The 21867-nt window shown below is 37.1% G+C and overlaps 2 protein-coding genes across 10 annotated transcripts; both read right to left on the bottom strand.

Annotated features, from left to right (window-relative positions):
- Nucleotides 1-2765: 2765 nt before the first annotated feature.
- On the bottom strand, nucleotides 2766-17795 carry LOC105267178 (V-type ATPase subunit a family protein Vha100-2). 2 transcript variants are annotated; one of them, XM_011305843.1, is made up of 14 exons: nucleotides 17524-17795; nucleotides 8118-8259; nucleotides 7756-7935; nucleotides 6895-7023; nucleotides 6705-6784; nucleotides 6447-6573; nucleotides 5994-6170; nucleotides 5698-5910; nucleotides 5208-5421; nucleotides 4635-5061; nucleotides 4437-4564; nucleotides 3938-4170; nucleotides 3409-3818; nucleotides 2766-3188 (listed from the first exon to the last, which is right to left on the bottom strand). In XM_011305843.1, the coding sequence occupies exons 2-14, from the start codon at nucleotides 8232-8234 to the stop codon at nucleotides 3092-3094; spliced, it is 2532 nt and encodes an 843-aa protein (XP_011304145.1). In that variant the 5' UTR covers nucleotides 8235-8259; nucleotides 17524-17795; the 3' UTR covers nucleotides 2766-3091. The 2 variants fall into 2 exon arrangements, with proteins under 2 accessions (XP_011304145.1, XP_011304144.1); XM_011305842.1 differs by lacking the exon at nucleotides 17524-17795 and adding an exon at nucleotides 10359-10579.
- Nucleotides 17796-18648: 853 nt separating this feature from the next.
- Nucleotides 18649-21620, bottom strand: LOC105267176 (thiamin pyrophosphokinase 1). Of its 8 annotated transcripts, none has more exons than XM_011305837.1 (7): nucleotides 21421-21620; nucleotides 21190-21360; nucleotides 20411-20582; nucleotides 19965-20227; nucleotides 19493-19597; nucleotides 19252-19420; nucleotides 18649-19191 (listed from the first exon to the last, which is right to left on the bottom strand). In XM_011305837.1, the coding sequence occupies exons 3-7, from the start codon at nucleotides 20577-20579 to the stop codon at nucleotides 19052-19054; spliced, it is 846 nt and encodes a 281-aa protein (XP_011304139.1). In that variant the 5' UTR covers nucleotides 20580-20582; nucleotides 21190-21360; nucleotides 21421-21620; the 3' UTR covers nucleotides 18649-19051. The 8 variants fall into 8 exon arrangements, with proteins under 8 accessions (XP_011304139.1, XP_011304137.1, XP_011304142.1 ...); XM_011305835.1 differs by having other exon boundaries at nucleotides 20411-20579; XM_011305840.1 differs by having other exon boundaries at nucleotides 20411-20557.
- Between the last annotated feature and the right edge of the window lie 247 nt (nucleotides 21621-21867).

Below are 21867 nucleotides of genomic sequence, written 5' to 3'. Positions count from 1 at the left end.
TCATCGAATGAACTTTAATTTTCCCTTTGTCTGTTATTGAAATAGCAAAGGCGGAAAAATTGAAAGCGCGAATCAACGAAATTCATATCATTAAGACGTTTCGCGCTCAATTTCACTTTGAGATAAATTTTTGGAAGTGCACATGTCAGGGAATTTAATGTAATTTCGGTAATCGAGAATTCAAATTGACGCACGAGTCATTTAAAAAATCCCATGGCAATTAAATTATTCGTTCCATTCCATTCGTTTGCTGACTGGTTTAGTGAATAAGTTCGTTAGTTTATCTGCGAAAGGTTTCGAATTCAAAACGCAGTGGTAGAGAATGATACGATATACCCATTTGAAGTCTTGATGACATTTCGCGTGTTCGCGTATTCAGATAGAATCAAGCGGATGTAAACTGATAATAAAAAAAAAATAATGTGTTGAGATGATGAGATGAGATAATTTCATTGCACCTGATGCTTCAAATGAAAAAAAAAATGTTAGGAACAATAATTCTACAAGATAAAGAACATAAATTGACTATTGTTAAAAAATCGTTGAGGGTAAGTTCTTACCTAATCCATCGAGTCCCAATTAAATTTACAAAAGAATTACTCGTGGATCCATTGACTTTTGTTGAGCCATCGGAAAATTTCCGCCGAACTTTCTTATTTACTGGACCATTAAACCTCTGACCTGTGGAAAGAAGAAAAATGGAGAATGGTGGAGAAAAGGAGAGAAGTGACTTCGGGATGAGGGCAAGGGATGAATGGCAGTGTGGAAAGCTCCACTGGAAAAAAGCCCAACCGGTGGCACTAGACAGTACGGGTACTTCCGACTCGCTCACCAATTCTTTTTGCTCTTTCTTATTTTTATGGTCTTCCAGGATGCTCTTAGAGAGGTTTTATTCAACTTTTGCGATAAGGAAAATTCATGGGATATAAATTTTTCATGTCCTCCACGGCCCGATGATCATAAAATGTATCAGTCATTTTACCATAATTTTTCATACTGAAAAAATTAATAAATCATCATTTTTTCGTTATCAAAATTGAATGGAATTTTGAATGGATGGAATGGAATTGCTTGGGATTTCATGTTTAAAAAATAGTTTCGCATTTTCATCCCAGTATTATCCCAGTTTGTATTATTTTTAATTTTCCGTCAATTCCGTTTAATTAAATTTTTAAACAATATCAAGTGATTTGTTGGGCACGTGGAAATAATCTTCTGTAGTCAATACCATCCAATCGTGGAGCTCTTTAGAGACTGCAGTAGTTATCCTCGGCAATGACTCTGAAGAGATTACAATTTTCATTAACTCCACCCCGGGAGTCGAAAGAATCGCGGAACCGGGGACAGGATATCTCGGCAATCTCTTTCTTCGACAATCTCGGAGATGGGAGGCGTGTCGAGGTCGGTTATATTGAAGGACACGACAGTGGATAAGTTGGTCTACATCCAAAAGAGTCTTCATTAGACACGCTATACTCCTGTCTACCGTATCCTGCACCGATGGGCTGACGCGGAATGAAAACACGTAACCGCAGGCAACCCCATAATTTGCACAACTATTGAAGGAAAATGCAGCGCTAACTACGACACACGAGAATTTCAGTACGACGACCTATAATTCTAGGGTAATTGAATAATATTTGAATGCCATAGGCTGTCCTATACCACTCGGTACATGAATCAGGTCTTGTATAGTCGAGACACGTTTGAGGAATACAGAACATTTCCTTTCAACATTTCCACAACACATAAATTCACGTTTTACATTCCAATAAAAAAATTGCTGTAACCCATTTTTCCTCTGATCTAAGTTGAAAATTTGATTGCCTGTTCACCGAAGAAATGGCGGGAGCAAAGGCTATTAGTAAAAAAAAATAAATTACTACTGTATGTTCTCGTATCTCGCAACGATATATTTGCAGCAATGGATTCGTGAATAATTCATCAATTCAAGTTGGAAATTCAATTCAGAGTTAATGAGCCAATTATCACGCGACATCGACCTAATGTGTATCCATCCTGATTCCATAATCCCGGAGTCAAGTTCCCAGTGACATGGTCCTGAGATATGCTAAACAAGTTGAGGGATAATTGTGTTTCAGTTTAGTTCCAACGCCGAGAGTTTAATCCGCAACGACGCCACCAGCCCCTCATCCCTCCAGTTCAATCCCTCTTTCATTCCCTCCCACACCCCTCAGCCCCACCATTTTCTCCATTAAACGGCAACCACCTAGCAACGTGATTGAATAATTAGCCAAGTGCTATTTACAAACTTTTTTTTCCTTCCCCGTTCTTTCTTTTTTTAATTACGGTAAACTTTGTAGCTCCTGCTGGGAGATTGAATCAGGTACTCAATTTATTTATTCATTTTTTTTTCACCGAGTTTATAAGAATACTTTTCGCATTTTCTCAGCGAGCAATTTAAATGAAGCTGCAATCCAGGGCTATGTGTTTTCCTCTGGGTAATAAAGATTCATTTACGCATGTAGGGAGACAGAACTAGTTTCCGAGATAAAAGCTTGCCGTTTTTCACACTGAGGGAAGAAAATACTTCTAGTAAGGAAGTATGCGTTACAATGGTTTAGTCAATCTAGACTGTTGTAGACGGGAATCTACCGGCTCTACAAAAAATACTAGCTGGTGCACACAAGTGTCTGAATATCGTATTTATATCGTATCGCTTGATGGATTTCAAATGAAAAATAGGATTTTCCCTTCTCTTTGTGATCGTAGATGAACGAATAAAACAACTTTACATATTTGTTCTTATGGATCATCTTCTCTTTTTATTTTTCAATTATCCATAATCCAAGTTGACTCACAATTCAACGATAAAATCGGGAAGAATAGAGCCGCTCTGTTAGGCACAATCGAGCGCACTTCATTCAAGAATTTATTGCATCGAGTAGAAAACAGCTGAAAACGTTGGGAATTGCATTAAAAAGTTTGTCATAAAAGTGATAAAATAGTTACAACCAAAGTTTAGCATCAGTTGAATCGTAGAATTTCGGAAAATATGGGTATCTGATTTGAATCTAGTAATTCATTATGTGTACAATTTCTGACAATTTTATGATATCAAACGAGGAGTTTATTCCTCAGCATCTTCGGTGTCCATTATACTCTTGAAGCAGAATGGCTGGAACATGTATCCTTGGCCCACGTAGAATTTACTCATGAATTCAACCCTGCAAATAATTACAAACAAATTCCTTGTCAGTATATAATAGAGAAGAACAACCGAAAGATACGCGAGAGCAGAAATTGCGGAGAGGTGCAACTATAGCGCGATTCCAGTGTAATCATAATTGAAATCAATTCCCAATAATTAATTGCAAAAATTAGTGAGGTGCGTGTTGATGGCGGAGATAATGACAGTTTAAATAATTGATAATTAAATAACCGTACCAGTGGAGTCGGAGTGTATGGAGGAAGGCGGATAATCCCTCCATCATAACGAGAATAGCAACAGTGAAGAATGACCACGCGCCAAAGACAACGAACAGGAGTGCTGATTTCCACCATTCGCCCTCCAGTGCCCCCAATCCCACCGCCATCACTCTACCCCATAGTACTTCAGAGAGTTGAGCATGAGCTAATGAAAGGGCCCAGAGTCGCAGATAGGAGGCAGTGTGGGAGACCGTCGAGAGGACATACTCGATGGTGTGAATCGCCTGGTGGATCATTATCTCGCCAAAACTATCCTCCTCGTGCTCATCCGAATGACCTGATCCAACAGCCCCACCTGTTCCACCATTCGATGCATTTACGACTATATCAGTCTGGAGTTCGATGTCCTGCGATGGGACACCATGACCCTAATTAAATAATTAATCATTAGCTGAAGGTGACGGAGAATGAATTGGCCAAATTGAACTCCGAATTGAATGGAGGATGTTGGGAGGGGAGCTTGTAGGGATTGGGGGCAACTACTCACTCTTCGTTTTTTCTTGTTTGTTAATGATCTGTTGAATAAGAACCATAAGGGCTTTCCTAAGAGCAGAACTGGAACGCAAGCGAGAGCCGCCAGTACCAGTACTTTTTGGAGAGCCGCTTGGCCAGCGAACATGTATGGTGAGCAGCCCTCTGGCATACTTGTTTCGCCACCCAATATCATGTTGATCAAGGTGATCAAAACTGACGGAGCGCATGTTGGGGTGTAGGCAAAATCTAAAGGAAGATATATTTTGCATTATTGAGAGGATTGTACGATGCGAGAAACTCGAGGTTCAAGAGGAATTTATTTATTCAGGAAATCGAGAATCTCAGAAGTGGAAAGGAACGTTTTGAGTCGCATTAATGTACGCTAATTATCTGTTGAAACTCTAGATGAATGGTATTAAGGAACCCGCTTTGATGACTTGCTTGTAAATCATTGTCAATTAAGGTAATTCAACGCTTGAGAACAGCAACTTTAATTGATAATTCACGCTGACCTTTCGACGCGGCGTCATAGAGAAACCACTTGATGATCATCAGCGCTGCGAGATAAGCAAATAACAATACGAGGAACAGTAATTGTGGGAGGAATTCGAAAAATAGGCGAGAGTACTGCTTGAAGTGCCTAGAAAAATAAATAAAATTGTTTAAGTTGTTTCATTAGTTTTATATGACAATTGAATTATTTTACTTACACAATATTGATAACGCTGACGCATACACCGAAGATCATGTGAACAACCCCGAAGATAATTGACAATTTCATCTTGTATGAATTCAAAAAAATAATTTTATTCTCAGCAAGGGCCCAGACTGGATCCATACCGACTGGATAAGGCACTTGAGCGTAGACATCCGATGAATTCGGGTTTAGTGTGAGCTTTCCGACATCGCTTATCGTGGAGTAATCGTAAGTTACGTTCCAATTAGAGCCAAAAACGTTAGCGGATTTAGAGAATATGTCGTTGTAGATAATTCCCGTATAGATCGAGAAGAGGCCCATGAGAAGAATGATATATCGACCGCCGAAAAATATATTCCAAATTTCGTTGTCTGTTTTTTTTGCAAGCAATTTTTTCTCCCAGCCGACCATCCATCCACCGAACAGAGCCATGAGTATTCCTAATGAATTGTGTAATAAAAATTGTGCATTTTTATGTGAAATTATATATCTCAAATTCGTCTAAGTTGATCCAGAAACGTGCAGATATTCAAAACAGGCTAGCTTGAAATTTTTATTCATCTCGAAATACTTTATGTCAACTCACCATGACCCGCATCACCGAACATAATCCCAAAGAGAAACGGAAATGTAACTATAGTGTACAGAGCCGGATTAGCCTCGCGGTATGATGCTACACCGTATGCATCAATCAAATTTTGAAATCCCCTGGTAAACTTGTTGGTTCTGTTGAAGGTTGGTGGATCCTCGTCGGTATGAATAACGTTCAGGAATGAGGGTATAGAGCTACCGCACTGTCTCTGAAGTTACGAAACAGTGAAATATTAAATACAGACTATTACAGTCATGTACGAAGAAATTTAATAGGAAAACTTGTGCTTTCTCAAATTTCAGTTTCTGTTCAAGTTCCCGTAAAAGTCTGTCAGAATGATTTTTTCAAAAGTTCAGTATACTGCTAAAGTTGTATGATTTCAACTAGAATTTATTAATTAAATCGAGTGCAATAAAAGGTTCAAGAGAAAATGCAAGTTTTCTTCCTGAAATTCTTCGTCTACAAATGAATCTGCTCTAAATACCGATCCCTCTGTCAGACAATTCTGCACAACTCCGAGATCAGACATGGGCACCCAGCACTCTCCAATCAGGCACTTCTTGGAGACATCCATATTGAACAAATTCATCGTATGATAAATCGCCTTCATCTTGCGCACCATAATACTCCAATTTGGTATCTCCTTCGCGACATTGTGAAGCACCCTCTGTCTGTGATCCTGAGTCTCATTGAGAACCTCAAAGAAACGAAGAGAAATAAAAATTGAAAAAACAATTCTACCCGATTTGCCGTCTAGGATTAACTTTTCTCTTTGAATACCAAATTGAGATCCTCAAGACGAGTACGAACGCCTTTAACCATTTCCAGTCTCTCGGCATGGCTATTAGGACAGGGATAAAGAGATGCATGAAAACCAGTGCAGACTTTCTTAATCCTGTTCTTCAATTGTTCACCTTGAAAGAACGCCACGAATACCGTTTTGTATATCTCATTTCCCTAAAATAACGATCATTAATCCAATTAATTTTCTTTCAAGAAAAGAATAATCAAGATCAAAGAGAATTATTCATGAATGGCAAATTGACGCATTCACAACGCCAGAATATTTTCCCTGATTTCAGCATTTGTCTCCTTAATTGAATAAAATTATAATAATTTTGCAAATTCAGGTAATTTGAACACGACTATATTATGATGGCTGTGCGACAAATTATTGATTTGTGGCAGCTGCTTGGATGTTTCAATCAGACATCTGAGATATCCTGAGCTCACCGTACTCGGATCCTCGAGTGGTTTATCAAGCTCTGCCTGCCGTAGAAATACATTTCCCCTGGATATTCTCCACAGCATCCTCTCAAACGCGGGTACTCGCTCGCGATTAATCACCCCAGCGACGAATCTGAAAAGTGTTTCAGTTTTTACTGGCTATAATGAAAGAATAGAGAGAAAAAAATATGAAGAGTTCATGGAAGCTGAATGCCATTGAGTTTAAATTGAAATTGAATTAATGGAGATTAAGGTGAAACTCACTCGAGACGTCCACGACCTCCAGTTGGATATTGCTGCTCCTCGGTTATCAGTGCTCTCGTGATTGAGTCATTTGCCTCCTCCTGTTGATAGAGAAGCAGAAACGAGCCTTGATTCTTCGACTAAACGGTAATATCGATTACGGGATGGTGTAAGGTGTTATTGTTTATTCTGGGGTGGATTACTTAGGTACCTCGGTAAAAAATACTTGAGTCTTCTCAAGTACATGACGCAACTCGGTAAGTTCCAAGTAGTTGCTCTTCAGATTTACCGCGTTGTGGCTCAGCTCTAGAATGTCGTTCTCCGTTTTCTCGATGTGTGCCTGAGGAAGTCGTTGTTTTGTTAAAATATTCATTTTCAATATTTTTCTGGAATGAATCAATTTTGGAAAACGAATGGTTTTCTCTCGCCTCGATAACTCTCTTCGAATGTCGTATTAAATTCGGATGAATTCAGTTTCGCGAATTCGGACCGTTTCAATTCTCAGTGGAAAATAATTGAAGAAGATAAGAGTGAAAAGATGTCTTTTTCATATTTTTCAATTCTAAGTATGAGACGTTAGTCATATATTTAATGACTATTTACTCAAAGCTCCTTAACATTCAATAGTTCATTAGTCATTTTCGGGTACTTCCTGCGGCCGAGGCCCGATACAAGTAATTTTGTTATTACATAGACAAATACACAGATAAAGAATATCGAGGGAAATTTACGATAGGCTTCTTGGAAATCGTTATGATCCGAAATGACCATGGAAAATTTGATTGAATTGTTCACGTGCATAATCTGCGCCAATGTTCCACGCGGAAAGTGCTCCGCGGATTGTAAACCGTGAATCGAAGTTTGTTTTGATCGACAGTTTAATCACCTGCTCAAATGAATTGCAAATTATTTTGTAGCCGGATTGTAGAGAACTTCTCCTTATCCTCGATTCATGAATGAAATGTATTTATCCATCTGTTGATTATTCATTTTATTGTATAACATGGATTATGATTTAGGTAACAATTATTTCCAAACAAATGTTCTGCCTGCATAACAAAAATGTGTTTACCTCAAGATCAATAACTTCCCGGGGATTGGGTGCCCTGGGTAAGTCAGTGAGGTTGTCAAGTATCTGAACACCATCCTTCTTCACCTCAGCCTCTATGTAACGCAATTTCCTTTCCATCTCGTCGCATCTTCTTACCTCGTTGACAAACTTCCGTTGAAAATAATTCACATCGACATTGAGCTGTGAACATTCCCACATGCATAAATAAAATGGTAAAATAACTAAAAAATATTGCAATTACGGGTTCAATGGACTTTTCAATTGTCAATGATGGCGCGCAATAGAAGGAAAAATGCGAAAAGAGAATTGATAAATATCACGCTCAAGTAGTGAACGAGATAATAATTAATCGACCCACTTACGTCTCGAAATTGGACTGTTCCGGTCTCACCAAGTTCTGAGACAGAAAGATAACCGGCCTCTGGCTGAATGAACAGCTGGCACAAAGCCATCTCCTCGCTCCTGAACATGCCCCCCATATTGATAAAGGCTTTATCCCTTTCCCTAGAAAAAAGAACCAATAAATTCAATAATAATCCAACTGCTCTGGACAATCACCAACTGCCCCACAACGTGATCACTCTCCCAGTGGGTTTCATTGTTAACGTGTACTTGGGTAGTTAAATTATCATTTTTTCTTCAGACTTCCACGGAATTTTTCACGCTTATCTATGATAAATGATTGCTGATAATATCAATGCCGATCGCTGATAACAGCGCGCGTGTGCGTTTAACTCATTTTTGCTTCTTTTTAATATTCTTTATCAGTTTACTAGGTCAGTGGTAATTTCCTCCATTTTTCAGTGACTGTGAATCACGAGGTCGTGATCCAGAGTGACATTGCAAGTGAGATATGAGGAAGTGCTATGTCGGAATGGTATTAAATTCGTAATGGGAGCAGAGCCTTCATTTGATGCGTTGTGACGAGAGTATTTTGTTAGATGGATAGTGGATAAGCTCCCATCCTCGTGTCGATTCAAGTGTTTTTGATTGATGCACCGTTTATTCTGATAAAAAAACAAGCATCGAATTATTTTACGACTCTACAAATTCCCCGGAGTCATCTAATTTGAATCCACTGAAGTGTGGAATCGATGGGAATTCATCCTAAAAAAAAATCACTCTTTCTTTTACGAGATTCGTCTGATTTTCCACTTGTTGGCATCGAGGGTATGCAATACTTGATATGAAATTCCCTGAAATGTGATATGGAATGGTGCACAATGGTTTAATAGTCGGAAATAATTTTCTACGCTAGGATCTTTTGTGCAGCGTCAAGGCTAGATGCTAATTGTAAAGGATGATTTTTTTACTATTCTCGCAGATGACAAGACAATTCTTAATGATTTTTTCCAAGTGGTTACTTTTTTATGAATAAAATAGAAATTGGTACCCATAAAACGCGCGATTCATATTACGTGGAGTATTTTTTGTTGGAATCTTATCTGAGGAGATATATGTCACGAAATTACTAAAATAATTGTCTTGGAAGTAAAATAAACTTGACTAATGCTCTGACATTGAAAAAATACGTGGAACGCAAGCGCAGACTGTTTTTAAACTTTTGTAAATAATTGTACAGACATGCGCTATTACTAATTGACGTTTTATTTCGTTTCACAATTACGAATTTTCAAATTCAAGAATACTGTTGTCTCTAACACTTCGTCCTCCATTTGCTGTGATTATTTGATAAGACGTCTTGAGCAAATAGCGCAACAATAAATATCGCGTGTCTTTGATGTGTTAACAAGCCAAAGATTATGAAAAATGGAATAACACTCAGCGTGAGAGGCAATATTCGTTATTTCAGCCTTGATACTCGGTTGTTTTTTTAAACATCACAGGTGTAAATGAGTTTCTTTGCGCATCCTATTCACGTCTCAGTGGAATTCACCGAATAACAATTAGTTTAAAGTTATTAATAAAACACATGGTCTCGCTTTCGTGACGAGTTTGAATTGAATAACTCTGGAATCAAGTGCGATGAAAAATTACATGATTAGACGAGCCCAATTAAAACGGGATTATCTTATCAATGATCCTGATAGGTGATACGAGATTTCCTGTCCTCTACTGCGGACCTGCACTCAAGCATTTTGTGAGATTGAAATTCACTTGGAACTTCAATCTTCGGATATATCTTGATCATTTCAATACGCAATCACTCTCTGTCGAGAATTTTCAGCTGCGGGCTTTTAATATTTAAAATTCACTCCAGAATTCTCAGATTTCCAGTAATCGATCAATTCACCAGGAAAATAGACAAAAAAACTGTAATAGTATTAATAAAACAATAATACTCTAATAAAATTGTGTAAATCGTTTATAAAATCACAAAAAAATGGTCAGAAAATAATTCGATTTAATATTCCATCTGTCATGAATAATATGGGAATATCCCCTGGTCCAGCCAATGACCATCATCACGACATTCGACTTTGTTATGGTTAATCAATCATTTATTCCTGTTGTAACAACAAGTTGATAACCAGTTATCGATGATTACGGTTGAGACTCGAATGCTAATGAAAGAAAACTACTCAGTCATTTGCCCAAAGGGCAAAAATTGCAGATTACCGTGTAATTTCTTTATGACTTACGATAATCAGCTGTAATCACCAGGACAAACCTCACTGACGTCACTCCCTTGATAAAATTACCACATAATTGAAAGGAAAATCGTTTGTTAAGTATCAATGGAGATATTTGAACCGAAATAAAGAGTGATGTTACTGACGATTGAAGGCAACACCAATGCAACACCAGACTGACGACCGAGTGTTGATCAAGGTAGACACTCGAGTTACAGACTAGACCATAAAATACGGAACCTATTGTATAAAGTGGGGCATATCTCGGTGGGCAATTACGAGACCCATACAGATTCTCAGTGATAATACAACGAGATTTTCCGAATCCCTCTCTTCTTTTTTAGTCTTGGTCTTAGTGGCTCAACTGATAAGATAGTAGAATCCTCAAACACAGGTGATAGGTTCTTAGACGCAAAGAATTTGTTGGAGGGGAGGGGATGTTATCGCTGTTAATTACATTTTTTTTCATCTATTATTTAATATCCCTACGTAAAATGTACGGAGATGTTTTTATTCACTACGGAAATCGAGAAAGTTACATTCTCAATTTGCCCGGAAAACGGAAAAAATATAGAGTAAAATATAATGTGAACATTTTTTTATTTATACATTTTTATTAGTCTTTCTCAGATAATTTCTTTATTGCTCAGGGACACAATAAATTTAATATAAAAAACATCGTTGAAGCACAGCCAATTAGAATTTCAATCCATCGTCTACAGTCTATCTATCGACTAATTGCTGAATACTTAATTTATCTATTCATGTTCGTTTAAAAATAGAAAGCGTCCAACAATTGAGAAGAGAAGAATGTTTAATGGTTGTCCATTTTATCTCAGGCTCTCGTATTTTTCACATTCGTTATTCTTTTTCTGTAGATGATGATCGAGATATCGGAAATTTATCTCCGTCATTCTCCGTCATGAGGTTACATGACGCCTTTATAATCCTGAGGATACAAACAATTACTCCTACAATTACCTCCAAATACTCATTGTTAAATGTTTGCAAACCCAATGAAAGCGAAAACACCTGCAGTAAAGAGGAAAGAGTAATAAAAATGAGATGATAATACTTGGTTGCATTATTATCTCACAGTATCACACTCGTGAACTAAATCTTGTGATTGTTACACTGGCTCGTTGGAGGTTTTCATGATGTGGGAGGAGCGGTTGATGTTTCTCAAGGTGGAAGAAATATACTCTCGGTTTGTGTGCGGGGTTTCAGAATTTATCGTTATGCTCTTAAATGGAAACTGGATTATCACGATGCACTGAACAACCAGTACAAGGATTCATATGGACTGCATCAGGAATATATTTACGGATGATACTGCAGCCAGGGATATTGATTAATCATCGATAATCCGGTTTGCAGAATTTATACCGTATAAAGTTGAAATTTTACTGATGAATAATGAAAATTCCAGGAAAATTCTCTCTATCTACTAAAAACACAATCGAATCAATTGAAATAATTAAAATTTTTGTTTCCTTTAGCTGTTTCAGTTGCGCATGCAGAAGAAATACCTTTTAAATTTACACCTCATAGTATCCGTCCATCCATTGATGTCAATCAGGAAAAACAATTATTGCATAATTTTCCAGATTTCGTAATAAAAATTCATTTAGCTACTATCATTCGGCTTCGTCGTTCAGTTAATTAATTATGATGCAACGCTGATTTTATGCAATGCGGAATTAATGGGATGTCAACAGGAAAACAAATTTTATTAAACCATCTCAGTGATTGTCGACATAATTCTCAATATATGTGGTAAATTAAAAAAAAAAAGTGGTCAGCTAATTCCGCCAATTTTTTTAAACTAGAAAGGCAAATTTTTTAATTTTTAATTGCAATTCCCTATGCCCGTTTTACTAGCACTATTATTTACTACTTGAATTTGTTACGAACCCAGCCAACAGATGGCCAACATTTTTCGTGAGTCAAATCACCCGGCGATGGTGTAAATATGCGGTACCCAGGGTGTATGAACTTGTCCTTGTCTTTGGGGAGCATAGTATTCAATGATCGTTTAGTGAGGGTACTGATGCTGAAACCAATGCAAATTAAATTACTCGCATCCGTGTACGATTGTACGCGTGTTGCAATTTTTGAACGGCCTCTTTACTTCATAAGGGGTCGCTTAAATCCACCCGAATTTTTTAGGAAATAAATAATTCTGCTCGGCTAAACAAACATTTTCAATTAAATGGCGGATATGTTTTTTGTAAATTTTTGATATTTTTGAATATTTAGAAATTATTAAAGACCTTTTAATCGTGGCAATTCAGAGAAATTTCGTATCGAATTTACAATTAATTTGAAATTATCTGTTATTCTCATTTTCTTTGGACCTTTATTGAATTAGAAACCCGTAGAATTTTTTTTAGAATTCCAGAAAATTCATGAACATTGCGTGCTTTTTTAGTTTGATATAAATATTCAACGGAAGTAAATATTAAAAAGGGAATAGATGACGAAAAATGTTTGATCAGACTAAGGCAAAGAAAAATAAAGAAACTTCTCCCAGGGCACAGACATTCCGTTTTAATAAAAATTTTATACTTGCGGTCGCCGAACCATAAAATCCCTCGTCAATATTTGCTCGTTTTTTTTTCACGCTGAAAGCTACAGAATTTTTCACGCCGTGACTCGAATACCAAAAAATATAAAAACTGAAAAAAAAATGGTATCACAATGCTACACAGGTGGTGGAAATCTTTTGTTTGAATGGAAAAAAAAAACATGAAATCCATGGGGTATAGTGCGCGCGTTTATCGACTTCTCTGGTGGCAATATACCGCAGTTGAGGATGAGTGCACGCGTGTTTCTATACGCCCGTGGAATTTTTCATGAGAGAATTATTACCAGTGTTTTCCACCCACCGACAGATCACGGATAATTTTAAATTATTGGTGGATTGTTTGTCATTGAAAAACCGACAGAGCTTTTATAATTGAATGTAAACACCGAAGTAACGACGAGTTTAAACGATCAGAACCTAGAATAGAAACAGTTCAGTTCTATTTTCTCACTGATATTTTGTGCTCGCTATTTCCAATTGTATTGAATTGATCCAAGTGAAGTAGTGAAATCCATTTGAAAAAGTAATTCGCACTCTTTCAATTAATAATTGAGGAAAGCGGATCGCAGATAATTAGGAATTTGAATATCTTTTGCACAGTTGAAAGTGAGTCAATTATTTTTCCATATATTTGCGATGTTAGTTGTCATACCGGAAAATTAGAATTTCATTGAATATTCAAAGAAATTACTCGGTTTGTTGCAGAACGGAGATAAGCTTTGAATAAATTCAAAAGTCATGATCCAGAGGAAATCCGAATCATCGGGAAATGGAAAAATATTAATTCGTCACGAGAATTGGAAATAATAATAAAAAAAATAATTTGACGTCGAAGAAGGGAATTGATATAGAAACCATTGGATAGGATGTAGATTAGACAGGATTGGAATATTCGCAATAAAAACGAATTTTGCGAGAAATTTGTACAAAAAAATGGAAAGTCCAGACCGGGATTCAAGTCCAAGGCGTCGAATTTTCGTGTAAACGCATGGTTTGACTTGAAGAGTGAATTGTTAAAATTCATTGGTGTATGCAGTGAAAAAAATGTAAAATAGCTAATTGGCGGGCGGCCCACGTACAGGGTGAGCCACGAAATGCCTAAACAGAAGAAGCCTTGGACACCAATCAGCAGACCTCTTGTGACTGACCCTAATAACCATCGTCGACAGATGTGGCGCATTCAGGGTCTGCCTCGGAAATCGACCGTCTACAAAAGAAGCGACAAGTACTTCTCACCAATGAAACACAACAGCTTCTCCCTTTTAAACTAATCACGTGGCCCCTCTAAGTGACAAATAAATCGTTCTAATCCTTTACATTGATCTATTATTGCTGTTGGGTACAACAACGAGACATGAATGAATTCGGATTCATCTTTAACCCGAAAAATCTACAAACAACTAAAAATATTTAATTCTGCATTAAAAAAAAATGAACATCATCCACGAAGAGGTTTATTTCAATTTATATCACGTGAGATCATGTATCGGAAAACTTTTAGGAATTTTAGAAAATAAATCATGTCGCTAATGAAATTTATTCAAAATATTTGATCGTGGAATGAAATTTATAGAATCAATTTGATTGAGTCATTTTGAGTTGTCCTGCAGTCATAAAAAAATTGGCGAATCCTATCAAAATTATCATCAAGAATTGGAACAAAAACCTTGGTGTTATCGCTTCCAGTGGCCTCGAGGTTTGTATGCCTCCCTGTGATAAATAAACTCCTCGACTTGTTGAGAGTGTAATGAGTACTACCAGTGCACTCACGCGTCTAAATTTCTACTTGCCCCTCCCCCAGCTCCTGTCCGACACTCTCCAGATGTCACCGCATTAATAACATTCATTAAAAAAACGTCATCCCCATTTGAATAAAATCAAAAAACTTTTTTTTTGTTCATCAATTTTTTTCATCAATTTTTTTCATCAATTTTTTTTTTAAATTTTTCATCAAATCTCCTCCGAATCAGACAGGTATGAGAAAAAGAATGCATTAGCCCATTGTCGAGTGCAGCAACCCGATCGTTCGTTGAAGAGAAATTCCTGGAGTCTTTCCTGTTTAGCAATTCAATATCGGGGCAATTGAAACGGAACAAATGGAGCTAGAGAGCACTGATCCTGATGTATTCCGAGTGAAAAGAGAACCGACTTTCCGTAATTCTCAAACGAAAAATAGAAGAACATAAGGGAAAAGGAGGGAATAAGGTATCGTAGCAGCTGTTGAATTTTATCTTGTCTTTTTCACGTGATACTTGGCTCAACTGTGTACATATATACAGAGCAGAGCTGGATTTTCTTCCTGGTTAAAATGATATCGTGTTGGAGTTTACAGGAACCAAGGGTGTGAATATCCACAAAAGGCGCCGGTTAAGCTTTATGTAACTTTTGCCTACTATCAGACCGTGACGTCACTGTTTCCGGATCCTTTCTGGGTATGGATGGATGGGAATGCGAATGGTGCAATGAGAGAAAATTAAAGAGTACTAGACTAAAAATTCAAATAAATTTTTTATAAGAAATGATGATAATAAATTGTTATTTGAGACTGAATCTGCATCAACTCCTCAATCTCGAGACATCAGCAATACTGATCGAATTTCTACCATTGGGATAACGACCTTATCGAAAAAATAAAACTACTTCCTGATCAACAAACGATTCGATATTCAATAAATATGCATATTCCCGGAATAAAACTTGAGAGCCATTGGTGCTTTCAACCCAGACAGTTTGATCGTTTCAAACGATGACGTTATCGATATTCGATACATACCAGAGTTTTTGGTCAATATTGGAGATGTGCCCTGGAGTGGGGTCAGGACAATGCCAAATAACCCGTGCATTGGACATTAAATAGTTACGAGAAGGAGAGACATGTCTATGAGAGGCTGTGTTTTCTCGAGGAAGTTTGAACCTGATAGGTTGGGTCAAGGAAACTTTGGGGCGAAAGGACTTACGTGTACGTTCACTTTGCGCAATTGCCTGGAATAATTATCGTAACGTATAAAGGATACATGTATTATTTGACCTGTCCAGTGGCAAAATTCCGCAAGCTTTGATGGAAATATCTAAGGGATGGGGATTCAGGGTTTATGAATTTCTGGTTTTTTCTCTCTAAATGGAATATATTTATCGATTTTTTTAATTTCACTATTAGATTTTGAGAAACTAAATTGTATAATTGTACATATAATAATTAATAAATAGCCTGGGGGGAATATTGAAAGTATAAATATATATGTGTTTATATTTGATTTTTTCAATTTCTTTGGAATCGGAGCAACAGGTGAATTCGGAGCCGTAAAATCACCCGGGAAATTCAAAGCTCGCGCCGCGCTAAAATTTGAAAAACGATTGATCCTTCCCCGAATGAACTCTCACATGAATTTTATATCCAAAGTGACACACAGACATTGGCCAGATTACGAAGTATCTCCTCGAGCCCAGAGCAATGGGTCAGACGATCTAAAGCGAGCCAACGTTTAACTCCACTTGATTTATTAATATCACTCCTTATCTAACAATGCATAACTACAATTTACCTCCCCGATGAATTCCACTCAATTTCCCATATATCACATTGTAAAAGGTCACGCGAAGAAATGCTCAACAGCTTCCTACTTTTACCCGTGTCAATTCACTGGATCATTGACCAGTGACGAATGCCGCTTACAACTACAATTTGTTATTACGTAAAAGTCACGCTGGTATCGACAGCGATTCACCGAGATCGGGGCCATTGCATAATCCTCTTCGGTATGCAGGGATCAGGCTCTTACGAGAGATCTTTCGCTTATTTCGAGGTCGTGCTTCATCCAATTCCCTTTATTTTCTCTTTACCCCACTAGTTCGAAATTTTAATCCTACCGATTGTGATTTTTATTCGTCTTCTTTTTGACGAAATATTTTTTTACCTCTCGGTTTGGTAATGATATAGAGTGGAATTTGTGTCCACTCGCCCTTCCAACTTGTTCTGCTCCCTTTACGTTACGACAATCGATAAATCGCCCCGTGTATTTTTACCTCACGACGAATGGTCAACATGGAGGAAGTAGACATGCGGAAGTGAATTGGGGAGAATAATGACGAAATTGTCATTCAATTTTTACAATAGACTTTGTTCCGGAGTGAAAATCGATAAGTTCTCTCTCAAATTGTTCCACTACACCGCGAAATTGTCAATCAAAATGAATAATCAACGAAATTACAATTGCGCGTACGATAAGTTAACATTTTCATAAAACACACATAATGAAAATTAGAATATTCCCGGAGTAACATTAAACTGATTGCATATTATCATTGAATTATATTGACACAAATATTATTCGCAAACAGAAACAGAAAAACACGACCACTGATTCCCATATAATTACCCGAATAATAATCCTCCAATTACTCAACGCATTGTTTATAATTTAACGCAGCCGACTGTATGGTTATATTTTTTGAGTCATCAGGACTGAGAAAGTGTCATAATGAAGAATAATAACGCATTCACAAGCGGTTGGCATTCATTCAGAATTTCTCGCACTCAATTTTTGTTCCATTCAGGTTCAATTTCAATAGTATTTGGCAAGTGCTTACGAGTTGCTCCGAAATAACTGGCATCCACGTGATTGGTCCGCCCTAGCATTTGAAAACCTGTTGCACAGATCACCACCTACACCCACGAAAATTATTCCAAATGCGTGCAACAATGTTATTTTTTATTTGTGTCGGTTATGCGTGACGATTGCAACGGTATGACGGACGCTAAAAGACTGGCCATAGGCCGTATGCCCCTCTATAAGAGAACCCGGCGGCCGTCGGAGAATGTAAACACTACGACAGCTGATCGACTTTGGTAATACTGCAGATCTCAAGTTCTCGGTGGCTATCCCTCTTTATTCTATTACCCCACTCTCGCTCTATCCTCTGCCACTCCCCCATTTCTCGTTTCAATTTTTTGTCATAAAAAATCGCGATGATCCACGTCAGCTGGAACATCCTGACTACTTTTCTCGGTTTTCTTTTCGATAATGGCTTTTAACGATTCGTGAACAACCATTTCTCTGATTTTCGTTTATTCATTCATGTTTTTTTTATTTCGAAAACTGTCAAGCGGTTGATATTTTAAAAATTCTAATGGGTGTGGCTCTATTTAAACATACGTTGAATTATTTGAACTTCAAAAATTTATATCTCAAGTTCAAACAGGTCGACCGCAAACGGAAAGGGCTCATTTTGTAGCTCATTTTTATGAACTTCACCGTGAAATTTTTAACGAAAAGTGTTAAACAAAAATTTTACGATGCAACAACCTTAATGACCGAATTTATGGCGCTTCCGATACATTTGATGATTGCGAATTGACCGCAGAGACTGAGGATTTATGCGAAAATGTACTTTGACACTTCTCCGTAAAGTGAATTACCATCTACATCAATATTCAAAGAAGTACGAGATGATGAGTTAGTGCTTATCGTCAGACCACTGTTTCCGGTATATACTATTTCATTTGGCTGGGAATTATTGAATTTTGTGGCTCGGTCTAGAGTTTTTATGTGTGTGGGGCTTTATTATTTTTCCATGACGATCCGAGCAATTATCGTAATGGTTTTGAGTCACGAGTTATGGAGTCATGGCCTTCAGGTGTAAGGGAGTGACTCCGTCTGGGTGAAAATTTCTCAAATTACTAGTGGGGAGCAGTAGTAAAGTAAAATACTCCTATTTGTGTAACGGTCGTTTAATGCAATGCAATGCATTTTTTACTGTAATTTCACTTGAGTACACACGCATTCATACAATTACTTTGGTAATGTGAATTTTTGAAATCATAAAGTCATGGTTTCCTCCAATATTTCCTACTTTTGTCAATAAATGATCTAATAAATTCAGCTACAATTTGTAAAATCAATAATTTTGCATTGCTATATTGTATTGAGTGAAAAAAGTCCGCGGTTAACAGAATGTACAAGAAATTGCCTGTAAATTTTCCGTTAGGTATTTCGAAATGAAAATAATCCATTGAAACTTCCCACCCGTTTATGAGATTAAGTACTCCGGTAATTAGCTAGATTCCCTACCGTCATAATTTCCCATCTAACTTTGAATCTTAAATGAGAAATCAATGTTAACAGATATTTGTCATTTCCAGTAAAGGCTCAATTCCCATTGTCCAAATAATATCTGAATCTGTGTTCACAGTAACTTCGGGAGATCCATCGTAAGTATTAGATGTGCTGACCATTCCTCCGAAATTCAATGGAGTACCTGTAATGTACGTGAGCGTAACAAGTCGCTTATAGAATATAATCGTAAGAAAATAATTACTCGGATTCCACTTGAGGCCCGTTGTCGATGCATTAGCGGTACAGCCCATTGGAATGAGACCAGCCCATGAATTTTTTTCATGTAAAATCTCGGGAATTTTAATTCTGTGTTTTCCCGCCCTTAATAGCCATGATAAACTGTTGCCCGAGACTAGAATTATCTTTTCTACCTGGAAATACAGTTGTAGATATGATTCGATGGAAAACTGGAATTATTGCAGTAAGAAAATTATTGTTATTACGTGATTGTCGCCCATTAATGTTTTGCTCTTGTACAAGGTATTAATGGTTGCCATTATGTGATCGAATCGACCTCCATTGCCGACGAAAACGTACACTACGTCCAACTGCAATGGAAATACAAATTTATTAACGAATATAATTCATCTGGTCTTTTTTGGGTGATTTTTTGGGTAAGAATATATCCACTGAATATTTTTCCACAACTTTATGCAAAAACGAAAAACGAAAATGCTATGTAAAATTCAACTGTAAGTACATCCTGTGGAACAAGACATGGGACTGACAAAAAAATTCAACAGGAAAAGTGGTTTACGATCGTGAAGGAACATGTGAGTTTTTGAATTAGAAATAATGGGATCGGGGTCAAGTAGAGGAACAGTAATTACGAGAATTGGTGAGTAGTTGGTAAATGGCGGTAATCTAGACTAGATATTTGCATAAGTGAAGAGTAGAAGGATTTACAGGACATACAGAAATATTACGAGTTTTACAATGTACAGCCAGTTGGATAAGCGCCTTTGAAAGATCGGTATAATTCTGGTCTTGCGTCTCAATTATCTGAACTTCAAGACTTTTAAATTTATTGAGGGTCTCTGGTAAGATACTATCGAAATCTCCAGTTATTAATGTTGGAACTAACTCTGGATAATTTCCTTTGAATATTTCTTCAGCCAGTGGGCCAATGTATTCAAGCCAAACGTCTGCCCCTCCGTCAATAGCGATTTTTATCATTGCTAGAATAAAATTCATGTACGATTATTAATTAATTAATTTAATTATTAATTAATTAATTTTCTTCCGGAAGTAAACAAACTGGAAATTCGGGGTCATTTCGTCATTTCTTGAGAATGGCGTTTCGTTCTAATAATAATATTGGAAATATGTAATATTTCCTGATTTTTATTCGAAGTCAATACCTTCTTTCCAAATAGGCATCACCACATCTTCACTCAATGAAATAGGACGATTCGTGATGAGAACCGCATATTTAACTTGTCTTGGTCTTTTGAAAATCTCCACAGGATTCCACAATGTCTCCAAAATCTTTCCATTCACCGGCATAACTGCATCAATAGAATTCGTCATCTACTACGAACAAGACGAGATTGAGTGCGACGTAGATTAATAATTATATCAATCTCTAAATATTTTTCTAGAAAGCTTCATAGGATAAAAGAGAGTAAAATGGACCGTGTGGGTAAAATCCCAATCCCGTATCCCCTATTTTTTTTTAATGAACCCTCTTGCCCTTTTACATTCGAATGATTAATCCCGATAAAATACATGAATTGAACGGGCGACTCAGGAACTCAATTGAAATTTACTTTTTCACACCACAGAAAATCAAATGATTTTCTCCGGTGAATTCTTACAAATCTTTTTAGAGAACTGAAACCATATGCGGGTAGTATTTCACTATTTCATGGAATTATTGCAAATGCATTTTTTTAAATCGGATGTCGATGGGGCGCGCATCTAGCTAATATAGGTTTTGAAAGCAGTTATTTGATTGGCTGTGACAACTACTGTGCATGCGCGGCACTTGGTCGTTATGAAAGTACTGTACATGTTCACCGGTGACCATTGGAATCATTATTGACGGCGAATCAAAGGAACTGCATTCGTTTGATAATGCTTTCTGAGGAAAAAAAAAATTTTTTTTTAATTATGAGGGAGGAAGGTCCATTTTACTCACCCTACCCCAAAATTTTCACACTGTCAAACGGATTGAATGAATTTTGGTGGATGTTTTTGAGGTTAAGGGCTAGTCATTTGAGTGGTAAAAATTGTTGAGGAACGAGTTTCTGCTTAAGGGGTTGATTTTACCGTTCCCTTCCCTATCACAGATCCTCCTGCGTTGCTGAATCTACAATTTTTCCAAGTTGATTATCTTTATTTTTACTGTAGAAAAATAAAATAGTCAGACCTGGTGTTGACAACAGAAGTTTGCTGACGTAGTTGACGGCCATGAAATAGTAGTTGCAAAATTTGCGAGGGCCTTGATTTTTCGGATATCAGAACCGTTCGTTCCTTCTGAATTCTCCTGTTATAATAATCCCACCCGTAAATGCTTCTGAAATTAAAGCAGAGCTTTTGTTTTGTTATCAATCTGATGGGACTCCAGGATTCAATTTGATTTCATTTCACTAGATGTCTCTAGGCTGAGCTTGTAATAGGCAATGAGAAAGGTCTTATAACCGACAAACGAGACTGAAGGTTGCCAGATGGTATATATTCGACAATAGGTGCCAACCAGTCAGTCGATAAAGACTGGAGTATAAAAAAAAAATAGGGATCTCTCAGTGTCCTTGAAATGATAAAAAATTCATGCAGATGTAAGAGGGAAAAATAAAAATGTTGAAATTTTGGGAGA

The sequence above is a fragment of the Fopius arisanus genome, unplaced genomic scaffold, assembly GCF_000806365.1.
Source record: "Fopius arisanus strain USDA-PBARC FA_bdor unplaced genomic scaffold, ASM80636v1 scaffold00045, whole genome shotgun sequence".
Lineage (NCBI taxonomy): Eukaryota > Metazoa > Arthropoda > Insecta > Hymenoptera > Braconidae > Fopius > Fopius arisanus.
This window is presented reverse-complemented; position numbering and strand designations above follow the sequence as displayed.

Coding starts and splice junctions, on each gene's coding strand:
- LOC105267178 (XM_011305843.1), bottom strand. CDS start 8,234: ATGGGGGGCATGTTCAGGAGCGAGGAGATGGCTTTGTGCCAGCTGTTC. Junction 5,911..5,993: donor GTCTTGAGGATCTCAATTTG/GTATTCAAAGAG, acceptor CGTTTCTTTGAG/GTTCTCAATGAGACTCAGGA. Junction 4,565..4,634: donor GTCAGCGTTATCAATATTGT/GTAAGTAAAATA, acceptor TTATTTTTCTAG/GCACTTCAAGCAGTACTCTC.
- LOC105267176 (XM_011305834.1), bottom strand. CDS start 21,463: ATGGCCGTCAACTACGTCAGCAAACTTCTGTTGTCAACACCAG. Junction 19,598..19,964: donor GTAAAACTCGTAATATTTCT/GTATGTCCTGTA, acceptor TTTCCATTGCAG/TTGGACGTAGTGTACGTTTT. Junction 19,192..19,251: donor GGGCCTCAAGTGGAATCCGA/GTAATTATTTTC, acceptor CGTACATTACAG/GTACTCCATTGAATTTCGGA.